Source organism: Ischnura elegans, chromosome 2, assembly GCF_921293095.1.
Source record: "Ischnura elegans chromosome 2, ioIscEleg1.1, whole genome shotgun sequence".
Taxonomy (NCBI): domain Eukaryota; kingdom Metazoa; phylum Arthropoda; class Insecta; order Odonata; family Coenagrionidae; genus Ischnura; species Ischnura elegans.
In genome coordinates this window covers 109,638,804-109,651,864 of record NC_060247.1, presented here as the reverse complement: position 1 = coordinate 109,651,864, position 13,061 = coordinate 109,638,804, and the positions used below count along the sequence as shown (strand labels likewise).

At 38.5% G+C, this 13,061-nt stretch overlaps 1 protein-coding gene across 2 annotated transcripts in view; it reads left to right on the top strand.

The window, feature by feature from the left end:
- Nucleotides 1-13,061, top strand: part of LOC124154349 — a 54,570-nt gene that overhangs the window by 19,962 nt on the left and 21,547 nt on the right. The window contains exons 4-6 of one of the 2 annotated variants that reach the window (XM_046528024.1): nucleotides 6,896-7,017; nucleotides 7,114-7,252; nucleotides 7,607-8,036. The exons of the other annotated variant lie outside the window; for it this stretch is intronic. Of the exons in view, the coding sequence (XP_046383980.1) occupies nucleotides 6,896-7,017; nucleotides 7,114-7,252; nucleotides 7,607-7,769 (424 nt within the window). The 3' untranslated portion in view covers nucleotides 7,770-8,036. Of the gene's footprint in view, nucleotides 1-6,895; nucleotides 7,018-7,113; nucleotides 7,253-7,606; nucleotides 8,037-13,061 lie in introns of those variants that run through there. 2 annotated transcript variants of the gene reach the window in all.

Sequence of the window (13,061 nt, the reverse complement as noted above, 5' to 3'; positions counted from 1 at the left end):
AGGTTGTAACTTATAGTTTTTGCACAGAAGTAGAGGTTAGTGATGAATTTGGATTTGATGTAGCAGCTAATGGAAAAGTATTAGTGGATGCTGGTTTTTTTGATAAAGTAAAAAATGCAAATTATGATTGGACTTTGGATTCTGGGTGTTCTGATATAATTGCACGGGATGATACTCCTGCAGAAAATGTTAGAACGTTGATTGAACCAGTGAAGATACAAGTTGCAAAGACAATTGATTTTATATTAGCCAAAAAGATTGGGGATATTAAAGGTACGACTGAAGTAGATGGAAAGTTGGTGAAGCTAGACTTTAATGATGTACTTCTTGTAGAAAATCTTAAATGCAATCTTTTGTCCATATCCAAATTAGAAGATAAAGGGTGTAAAATGACTATTGATCAGGGATTATTTACAGTTTTTCTCAATGATTATAAATCAAAAGTCGCTGTGGGCAAAAGACAAGGTAGCTTGTATAAATTGCCATTTGAAATCTATAGTAATCAACAGTGTTTCCTTGGTGACTCTGAACAACTGTGGCATAGGATAATGGAACATATTAGTTCAGAGGGTCTTAGAAAATTGTGTAAATCAGCTGATGGTGTAGATGAAATTCCTAAAATTCATGGTAAATTTTGTGATATATGTGTGGAATGTAAACAAACAAGTACCTCTCACAACCATCCAAGGAAGAGAGCAGAAAGACCTCTAGGGAGAATACACAGTGATGTATTTGGACCAATAACACCAATTGCATATAATAGGGTTAGATACCTTTTAACACTTGTTGATGATTACTCCCACTTTGTAGTTGCTTATGGTCTTAAACAAAAAAGTGAAGTACCAGCACTGATTAAGCAGTATGAGGCTATGGTTACAGCTAGGTTTTCAACAAAAATATGTCACTTCCGATGTGACAATGGTAGAGAATATGTTAATAATGAAGTGATTGAATTTTTCAGAAGTAAAGGAATACAATGGGAAACCACTATTGCCCATACGCCAGAACTTAATGGTGTAGCAGAAAGGCTAAATCGCACAATAGTGGAGAAAGCTCGCTGTATGTTAAGAGACTCAAACTTGAGTAGAACCTTTTAGATAGAGGCATCATTGACTGCAGTCTATCTAATCAATCGTAGTCCAACCAAAGCATTAGAGGGAGATAAGCTTCCAGCCGAGCTGTGGTATGGGTACCGTCCCAACTTGAGCAAGCTAAGAAAATTTGGTTGTGTGGCCTTTGTTAAGAAACAAGCATCTGAGTGTCAGGGTAAATTTGACACAAAGGGAAAGAAATGTATTTTCTTGGGATATTGTCCAAATGGATATAGATTATGGAGCTTAGAAGATCATAAAGTAGTGAGCGCATGTGATGTGAAGTTTGATGAAAGTAGAACTAAATTCCAAGATAGCTGGGAAGATTTCTTCCAAAGTGAACAGCTAAAGCCAACAAATGATTCATTTGAAAACGTAAAAGAAATGACTGAGTCAGTAGAGGGTTCAGATGGTGGGGAAGGTAATGCTATGACTAATTACGTAGTAGATGGTGAAACAACTAATGCCAACAAAGAAGTAGAGTTAAGGAGGAGTAAAAGCCTTAAGAAAACCCCATCATACCTCAAGGATTATATTACAGATAATTGTCATGATTTTGTATCAGAAGAAGAAAGAGAAAGAGTTGAATTTGCTTTGTTAATGAATATTCCCAATGATGGTAACGTTAAGTATGTTAATTTTGATCATGAAGGACTTGTGCTAAATGCCATTTCTTACAGTGAAAATGTTCCTAACTCATTTGAGGAAATCCAGGGTAGGCCGGATGAAAATGAATGGCTAAAGGCAATTAGTGAAGAGATGGAGGCAATTAAATGTAATGACTTGGGAGTTAGTTGAACTACCACCTGGTAAAAAACCAATTAAATGTAAATGGGTATTCTCTGTTAAATATTGTGATAATGGTGAAAGAGAGAGATATAAAGCACGTTTAGTGGCAAAAGGGTGTTCTCGAAAGTTTGGGCAAGATTTCACGGAAACATGTGCACCTGTGGCCCGAATGTCAACTTTACGAACATTGTTGAGTGTAAGTAACTATCAAAAGTTGCATATACATCAGTTAGATGTAAAAAAATGCTTTTCTTAATGGTGTCCTGAAGGAGGAGATTTATATGATACCTCCTGAAGGTATGCAATTCTTTGTTTTTGAGTCAAGCAAGCTATTTGGATAAAGTAATTAAAAAATTTGGAATGGATTCTTGTAAACCAAAATTAACCCCTCTGGGTATAAATGAATTTAATGATATTCCCTCACAACCTGTAGACAGTAAACCGTATAGAGAACTTATTGGTTGTTTGATGTATGCATGCTTAGCAACTCGTCCTGATTTATGTGCAGCCATTAATTTCAATAGTCAGTATCAAAGTAAAGCCACACAGGCTCTTTGGGAAGGCTTAAAAAGAGTGCTACGTTACATAAAGGGAACATTGCAGTATGGACTTTGGTTTAAGGGTAATACTGATGTAGTTGTATGTGCCTATGCTGATGCCAGTTATGCCAATAATATTGATAGAAAATCAGTAACTGGATATTTACTTAAAGTTTTGGTGATACAGTTATATGGGGTTCTCGCAAACAGAGTACATTTTCAAAATCTTCAACTGAAGCTGAGTTCAAGGCACTAGCTTCAGCATCAGCAGAATTGTTATGGCATAAACAGTTATTAGCTGAGATGAAAATTGAAACTGCTCAACCCATAACAATGTATGAAGACAATCAATCATGCATATGTGCATTACCAAACTGGGAGCAGAAAAGATTAAAACATATGGATATTGTTTACAAATTTGTTAGAGATCTAATTAAGAATAAGATCATTAATGTAATTTACATTCCATCTGAAAGTCAAACTGCAGATGTTCTAACAAAGGGTTTACCATGTGATGTTTTTTCTAAGCACCGCACTGAACTTGGTATGTGTGAAATAAAACCAGAGTAATTGTAAGTGTGCCTTGTAAATATTGAGGAGGAGTGTTGGGAGTTGCAATATTTTCGAGGCATTCTATGGCATACTAGTAGTGCCATCTGTTACTACTAGATTTTTGTATTGAAAAACAGCTGACAGCTGTGTTCGCTGTGTTAATAAAAAGCGGAGTCTTCCGTTGAGTGTCAAACAGAATGGACGTTCTTTCTTTCTTACCCAACCTGCGCCAACAGAAACCAATCATATGCGGTTCCACGAATACCCGCTTCCCATAATCGATTCATTAGTATCTTATGATTAATGGAGTCGAAGGCTTTGGTAATGTCTACAAACAAGCCAGCAACTCTACAGTTCTTATTCAGTCCGTCGTTCAGCTCTGAGCAGAATTTTAATAATGTATCTTCTGTGCTCTTACCACTCATAAATCCAGATTGGAAATTGCGATAAGTTTAGATAAGGGGTGGTTTTCCCCAATTTAGGGGTTGCGTAAAAACCGAGGGTGATAGAAAAAACGGAGGTCATTTTCGGATTCAGCGACCCAAAATTAGCCAGAAACACCCTAAATTTTAGCGGGGCATATTTTGAACTATTTTTTTGCAGAACAGTGTAATTTAATTTACCCGAAGATATGGTACGTGGCCCACACATGGATCTTAACTAGACAACACCATGCAATGTTAATTAAAAACACCAAAATTATGATTTGGCATAAAATCCTTTTAATAAAAGCCAAATAAAATCCAAAAGGCAACAGTTTTATTTTAATCGCGATAAGGGAGGGTTGAATCTGCATGATGCAGGTCTGAAATCGAGAATAGCTTTAACAAATTAAATTTTAAAATCCTGGGCGGGGACTCTGTGGAGAGGCGGCTTGGTCCGCCGGCAGCGCCACCTCGCGCGAGTTGAAAACATCGCTGACGGCGGCTCAGTCTGTCGTCGAGCTCCTTCGCCCGGGCGAAGCTTACACATGTAAAACAATTTATGAACGGGTTTTCAGGGGAAGGGAGGGGAGAGCTGCTCCCCCCTCCGCAAACTCGTGGAGGAACTGGGCGGCATGCGGGGTAGAGGAGAGTGTCGCGAGCGATGTTTATGGCGTGATCGTGGGCCTAGTGCCCACGCGGGACAGACTTTATAGAATCAAATCCGCCGACACACCTCTCTGCCCTGCATGTAATCACATAGATGACATGCCACACCACGTCCTTGGTTGTGGGGATAGACCAAGGGCGTGGAAGGCTATACGATCGATTTTCAGAAGCTATGACTCATTGGGTAGTGGCGCCACGATTACAGACTTGAATTTATTAATTCTAAACTTTAAACTGTTTCCAAATTTTAAAAACATCACACTTTCGGCCCTAATTTCCAAATTTATTAACCTTGTTTTACGTAAAAAGCCAGTGGTTGAGGGCCTGCTGAGGTTTGTGATGCTTACGGACTTTGGTGGAACGCCGACAAATGTCAAGGCTTTCATTATAAACGTTTTCAACGAAATTATTGAATTTGATCCGGGCTAAGTACATCTACCTACCTACCAATCAAAAAGACAAAGAGAGTAATATAATTGTTAACTTTTTTTTCTTTTTCATTAATTTTTTCTTTGGTTCATCGGCAAAAACTTTTTCTCTCTTTCTCAGTGTATTTAATATTGGCTACAATTTTGTAAGTTACTGTTCTTCTAAGTTACTGTTTTTTGTCTTTCTAAAATTGTATAATTCAGCTTGTGTATTGAAATAAATGGAAATTAAAAAAATTATTGAAAAAAAAACTGGCTCAAGCACTCGGCCGGAAATCGAGGGATCCGGGTTCGAATCCCGGTCAAGGCGAATGATTTTTCCTCTGTGGATTTTTCGCACTATTTATGCATTGCGGGTGACTCCGTTAAAGTTATCACCGTGGCTAGTCCCGGTATACTTAAATATGTCTATTCTTTGTTATATTTATCATACTACGTTTTCAGTGATTTGTAACTTAACATAAACTCAAAATGTCATGCTTATGTATTTTTCGTTCAAAGGTGTTTGCACCCAGGACATATAATTAATGTAATTTCATTTTAAATATACCTAGGTGCAAATTTAATTTTTAACTATTCAAAACACCACAAACTTTTTTTTGCTGTCCCTCGCAACTGGATGTAATTTTACGTTATGTCCACTCTTTCCAACTTATCACATGATGATTAGAATAGAATCGTTTCATTCGAGAGAGAAAATTCGCACTTATATGATTATCAACTGTATTTTGATCGACTTTTAGGATGTTATTTCCTTTCCCAGGCCTTCAATTAGATGAGACCACTGTCCTAGGTCTAATTTGCACTCCAATATTACCTGGGCAAAAGTTTTTTTTATTATTGCACTATTCTTTTACATGATTTTAGATGCTATTCTATCGAAATGTATCAGAGAGTTTAATGCCATCTGTCAGGAGCTAATTTGCCCTGATGCACCACATAAGTCATAGTTGACTGTGGAATTCATAAAAAGATCGAAAGAGTCACTAAAATGATGCAAGTACTGGGATGGGACTCACTAGGACGGAGAAGAAAAAAGGTAGGTTTTTCGCACTCTTCCACACACTCACAGGGAAAAGTCATGGGGGGAACTACGAGGTTAGATAGAAAACCACAGCTATATAGGTAGGAAAGATAACCAACACAAGATGAATGTCGGCCTCAAAGGACTAACGCATAAAAGTTCTCATACCTCAACAGGACGATTAATGAACGGAATAGACTCCCTGCAGAACTGTTTCATCCCCATCCTAGCAACATAAAGATCTTCAAGAAGAGGTGTTCAGAGACTGGTTCGGAGGCTGGTTTCGGAGGGTGATTTCGGAGGCTGATTACGGAGGCTGATTATCGGAGGCAGAGTTTCGGAGACAAGAGTTTCCGAGACTTAGATTATCCGAGCCTTTGAGTCGAAGTCCCTTTGCGCGAAAATCCTTTGCGCGAAAAACCTTAGCGCGAAAAGTCCTTAGCGGGAGAAGTTCTGCGGATAATTTCGGAGGAAGTTCGGAGGAATTCGGAGGAATTTCTGGGGGGTACACTAAAAAATGCCACAGCATTATGGTCAATGCATGTCAATGCTGAAACCATTGGACGAGTTTTCTGACTGTCTCTACGCAGTGCACACTTGGCGGGAGAATCAATTGAGGCAGTGTAGTTAATGAGAGTGCTACTGATCTTAAACTAACAACTTACGGTCAGGAACGACTTGAGGGTGTGATGCGGAGGGAGCGCTATTTCCCTACGTGCGCAGTACCCGCCTGCCGCCTGCATGGTGTTTTTGATGAGCGATTGCAGTCGAAAAATGTGTACCTCGTATAAAAAATAAATAAAATAATAGTGTAATGCGATAAAAGAAAACCTAATGCACTTTTGAAAGACTATTCGAAAAGGTTATTTCTTGAACAAATACACTAAATAATAAAAATAAATATAAAAAATTTTCAAGGAAAAAATTTACTAATTAATAGATAATAAAAGCATAGTACATTCTTAAATTTTATAAACTCTGAAATTCCTAGTCTTTGCTTAGAGTTTTAAAGAGAAACTGCTATTTTTTCGCTAACTTTTATATGTTTTTAGAGCCAAAAAAGTGTCAAAATCTTCTTCCGTGTAATGAATGCAATATCGTAAAATTTTCCGGAGGAAAACCCCTGGTTGGGGGGGAGGCCCTTATGAGCCCAAGCTGAGGAGCACCACTCACTCCAGACTGTCCCTGACTATTGGTATTTGGTAGTAAATGTACTATTGTTGGTCGTTTCTTATTATGATTGGACGTATTTGCCCAATTTGCCAAATATTATGAATTATCTCAACACCTCTACACAGGAGCGTCCTTCTCTTCTTCTGCATGTAAATATCCCGGTACACATGGCATGAAATAATAATCATGGATTTATTTTTTTCCTCAGCATAAAAGATGAAATGAAAGAATGCCTGCCCGGAAACCTCGAAAACACAAAATTAAACATATTTGTGGTCCAAATGTGTGATTTAGTGTTGTCAAGTGTTTGCCGTCCAGATGTGATGCAGTGTAGGTTTTAGTGAGATTTATTATTATTGAATCTAGATATGTGACTAAAATGAAACTTTTCATGCATATTTAATTTTCGGCCTTATTTTTTCACAGTATTTGCTGAACCCAAAATCCTTGCTACAATAGCAGAGACGTGGGCGAATTGCGCTGTAACGATTGCCTTGGATGACTCAGTTCTCGTCAAATTCATTCGCGAGACACCGGATATAGATATTGAAGAAAAAATGTGCTGGTAAGCAGTGATTATGAGAATTTGAGGACACACCCAGGAAATTCCTTATCTAAATAAACAATCATTCTCAATGAACTATATAGTATCGTGCTTAAGACTGCTGCGAGCACATTATTATGGTGTTAAATTTTTATCAGAATGACATTTGACTCTACCTTTCACACAAATGAGAAAACGTAATGGACAATGACTATAGCTGCTGATGCACTTTGAAAGAATACCATTAAATATTCAATTTTCCTTAAAATTCCTCCTCTAGTGATTCAGATTTCACGTATCTACGGTTTGCGTGTGAATTGAAATTCATTCAATCGTGTGACATCTTATTCTAAATATTTTTTGTCCTGTTTGCAGGGTTATTGTTAAATCAACTCAGTGTCTGAAGAACATCATGAAGGAACAAATGTTGCCGTTATATGATGTAGTGAGTTCCATCGCAAATGAAATACCATATTCAAGATTATGTGGGGAATATGATGAAAAAATGTTTATTGACAAAGGCCACGACGAATTTTGATTCCTTTTCTCACAAACGCCGACCCCCCGCTCCCCACCTACCCGCCCTCAGAAGAATGCGTCCTCGGTTGTCCTGCTAATGCGTACGCAAGCCCACCGGCACAGAAGACGCCTTCCCCTTTCCACACCATTCACCAATGGCCCTCGGAAAAAACACCCGAAGATAAGAAGACCACCACGTGTATTTCGTTTCTATGTTCAAAGTTTGTTAACCCTGGAAAAAAACCTTTAATTTCCACCCTTTTTACCTCCTCCGGTTTTTCCAAGCATCAACTTCTCCCTCCCCCTCCCCCACACGCTTTCCACCTCAACCTATTCCAGCCACCTCCTTGAGGATTTATCATCCCATTACTCCTCTCTCCCCCCTCAGTTCTCCCACTCCAGCCTCCTAAAAATGTATAAATTGACTGCACTTACCACCATTTGTACCTTGAAAATGATGTAGTAACATCGAAACTCGGATCGGATTAAATTTATTTTTGTAGAAAATTGAAAATTATTTAGAAGATGGAAAAGTCATCAAAACAGAATTGATCTTAATCAGGCATACAAAACATTAAGAAATAAAGTGAACAAAGAAATTAGTAAATCAAAATTGAAATACTATCATGACAAGTGTGTTAATGCTAAGGATAGCAGGGGAATCTGGAATGTATAATAAACCAAATAAAAGGAAATTACACTAGAAAGAACCAAGATGAATTAATACTAAAACTACTTTGCAAGGATAACGATATATGTCAAATTTGTGATACTTTTGCTTCTCACTTTACAGAAGGTATTGAAAGTGTTAAACTGAATTGCAATGACGAGCTAGAAACTCCTCAAACACGAACTTGTCTTGAAAGCCTGTACCGTCCCCATACGGCACAGGAATTTTACGTATCTGGATACGAGGGTGGACGATCGAGATACAAGAAATCGCGCTTAGAAAGTAACTAAAAAGGTTTTGTTTCTTTATTTCCTAAAATGGCGAAAAAAGATACAAGAGGACTGGCAAATTCATATGCATCGATAAAATTGTATCTCATCGATAAAACTGTATTCGGTCTGGAACTATTTTCTTTCGCGAGTGGTGCCATATCCTCCTAGAAAGAAGGCCCGATCACAAGCCTGCACAATCCTTTGGAGATCGCGTTGTTTACGTTACGTCCCACCAAATTTCAGGGATTTTTGTGGTTAGGTTGGTGAAAAATAGTGTCTGGTAGTGGTGAAGTTTCCCTTATTCTTTAACTTTCATTCACTGGGCTTCAGAAACGTGTTTGTGAGGTATTTTTGTTAAAAATGCCTTTCGTATGTGTGTTGCCGAGATGTGAAGGAAACTCCGGGACATGGTTCAAGATTTTAGCTTTCCTAAAGATCCTGAGTTGAGGAAGACGTGCATTTGGGCGATAAGAAGAAAAAATGTCATCCCTACGAAAAACAGAAAGGTATGTAACCTTTCTCGCTGTATTTATTTGGATGTCATTTTAAGTCAGAAGTGGCTTCGGGATGTTGATGCATGACTCCAGTACTGAAAATGGTGATTTATAATATTGTAGCTGCAATTCATTTGAAAATTCTTGCATTTTAGTTGTCTTTTTTTGTATTATTTCTTTCGGTAAACGTGTGGTTAAAGGAGAAACTAGGAATAAGCAGCCAAGTTTATAGAATCGAATATTCTTTCTTAGCATGCACTATGGTGTGTTATGCGTCGCCTTTCATCATTTCAAATTATCATTTGCTATAGTTTAAAATTTAAAAAATATTCAGGTATACAATTATTTAATATATTTACTAGCCCAGTAATTTGATTTCTCATGCAGAAATGCCAAAAATTGGAATTGATGTGACCTAGTAAGTTATGTGGTATTTTATTATTTATTAATTTAGGTGTGTGAGCTTCACATCACACCTCGTGGTATCAGCATATAATCTGTGGCCTTGGACGAGAAGACGGGTAGAAAATTCTTGTTGAATTGATTGAAGAATCTTGTTGAAGATTGGAGGAAGGTACCATTGCTTCACTGTTACCTATCATCAAGATGACAGACATTGTGGCAGAAGTGACATATAGATCTAAAGTGGATGTGGATTTGTTTTGTGCAAGTGGATGCTGTGATAGTGGACGTTCATTGGAGAAAGTATTGAAGATAGTTATTATGTATCTGCTAGTCCTCTTTTAAATAATTTTCTACTCGAAAGAGAATAAGAGTAATTGCTTCGCCAAGTTAGATGTGGGATAGAAGAGAAAATTGGAAATATTATTGTGATTGACTAAAAAAATACATAATATCTGTATTTTATTTCTGTTTTTTTTTTCTTTCCTGCCTCTTCAAATTTCTTGTGGTGGTAACCTCACGCAAAGTAAGTATAAGATCGGAGGTGTGATCTAAGAGAAATCATATTTTAATTTACAAATATTTATGCTGGTGATTTGGTAGGACTATCATATCTTTTAATAGGTTGATTCATCAACTGCAGTGACATAGAGACTTTTACTCATCCCAAATAATTTTCAAATACTTTAGCGCCTGGTACGGGTACGTTTTACTAGCTGAGACTGAACTATACGTAACATTTTGACGAATTCGATCATAGTAATAGCAGATGTGTCAACAATCTTGTTTCATTGGCAATTTTTATCTCGGTGCGTCGTCGCAGAAAAACTGAACCTCGGATTTTTTCTGCGTGAAGGCGGCAGTATGCCGACGATTTCGAATTGGTAATTGTTTATAAGAAGCTTGGGTATACAAATATGCAAGGTAAGCTCTAATGGGTGTGACAAATGCTATTTATTTCATTATTTACTATTACTTTGAAGTGTCAAGCATAGATATTTCGTATCTTTCCTAAACATAAGATAAATGTTAACCCTAAATTAGATTACGATCACCGAAGAGCATATATTAGCATAACACATGCCCGTGCATGGTATCACAAGCTAAATACAGAGTGAGAGTTCCTTGTTGGTGACTTTGGTCGTTTAAATTCCAATTGATATCTAATAATTGTACCCTCATGATCTGCTCAGTTGAAGCTATTTAGATAGCATGACTAGGACAATCTGTTTCAATAACAGTTATCATAAATAAATATTTCTGATAACATTCCATGTTACTCATTTTCACTGATTGTGAGTGTAAGTAATTTGTTATTTTTCGAATATTCCGACTTAGGAAAAAAATGTAAAGGTCATAATAATGCATAGGCAAGGGCCATCACTACATACATGATTATCGACTCTATATTAACTTCAAATGCTATTTATAGTTAAGAAGAATATTTTAAGAAATGAAATTGCGTAAAAATGCACAAAACAACAAATGGATTGTGCGCTCGGCTCGAAATCATTAGATGATATGCTCCCAGGCCGATTTTTAGGAGCCGACGCTTTTTGCTTTTCATTTGTTTTCGCAACGCAGAGCTGTGAAGGACAAAAGTAGCTAGCGAGGCGGGAGCTCTCGTGGCGTCAACGCAACGCAGAGCTGTGAATGCACCCTAAGTCGGCTGGGACCATCGATTGAAAGCTGGTGCGTCGGAAGCGAGCCATCGAGAGATAGCAGACGACGCAACAAGCACGAAGCCGTGGTTGGCAGAGAGGATGAAGACGAGAACTGTGACAACGGCAGGTCACGCGGCATTCACCTCCTTCTCTTGGATCTCGGACTTCAGCGGGGATGGTTCTCCCTTATAGCTCTCTCTAGTGTGGGGTCAAGGCACAGAAAAAGAGATCACGTGCTCACCACAAGTGTTCATCTCTCGATTTCGAGAGAATTTCGATTTGAAGGAGACGGACGATGGTATGTGCCATTGTCCTTTGGCGGTAATAGGGTGCATGCCTTGGTGGATTCTGGCTCCTGTAAATTTTTTTTTTAGGATTAGATGGATTGATGTTACTTAAGGCTATGGGGGATTCCATTAACTTAGAACATGATACGTTAGTGGGAATGGCAAATGGTTCGCCGGAGCGCGTGTTGGGAGCAGTTTGCCTCCCCGTTACACTCGAAGGGAAGACTCAAAAAGTATTGCTTTGTCTTACCCTCCCCGTCTGTTCCGTGTATTAAGCCTGAATCACACGATCATTTTTTCGGCGCGAAAAGTGATCACTAGAGCGATCACTAAAGTGATCACTCGCAAATGATCATCTCTGTCAATTGTTTTCCGCGATCGCGATGAGGATTCCAATCACTATTTTTCATCACTCGTCAGGTCGCATTTTTCCGTCGCTAAAACCGTCACTTAAACCCCATATCAGCCAATCGGAACGCATGCCCGTATGGAGCGATTGCAGCGCAACGTTTGACAATCGTTGGAACGACATAGATAAACAAACACTGTATATTTTCGTTATGCGGATCCCATGACAACGAGCTGTGATATTGAAAGTGATGCGAAAGCCGAGGGCGGGAGGGACCGAGTGATTCAGAAAAAATCGGATCGCTTTTCGCGACGGGAAAAGTGATCGTATGATTTAGGATTTATAGGATAAGATTTTCTTTAAGCTTTCGGTTTGATTTTATTCCCAGATCTAGATCAGTGGAGCTTTTTCATTGGACCATGTCCACTAGGGTGTTGCTTATTTTTTATTTTTTCTCGGAGTTTTGATTTCTACATCTTAAAATATGCTATGGGGTGCAGAATGGATATCCTAAAAATTTCAGCTCAGTTTTCTAACATTTAGAGGTCGCTCAAAGAGAATAAATGCAAAAACATTATATTTTCCCGATTTTTTTAAGTAACATCATTTTCAGGGGTAACACACCATTTTGCAGTCTCTTAGGGCCAAAATTCGCTCCATTTTAACGTCCGGTCAACAGTTTTCCAGGAAAACAATACTTTTCCACGAGCTACAGCAGCGCGTCACATCCCTGACGGCGAGGTTGCCCGCAGGCCGCATCACGGTCAACTGATAAGTCCTCCGCCCCTCACTGCCTTACGCCCCCCTAGCGCCTTTCCTAAATAGAGTCGGTGAAAGAAGGGAGGAGTTACCTGTACTATTGTTTTCCGTTGTTATAAATTCATGAGACTTTCGTTGAGATTAAGCAGAATAGATGGAACCATGGAGAATGATGTTTAGAGACAACTATGTGTATGTTTTCTTACCCAAGTTTGCGTGTTTCACACCCCCTTTAACGTCTTGGATTTTGAATGGCATAGAGTAAATTTTCGGAGTCGAGACGCTATTGATAAAAACAATGTCGTTTATCGCGCTCAAGTCTATTGAAGTATTCCTAATTGGCGTCCCAACAGCTATAGCCTCTTGTTACGCGAAAAATAAGCTGCCTTTGATTCGCGAAGTGCTACAGGTGTT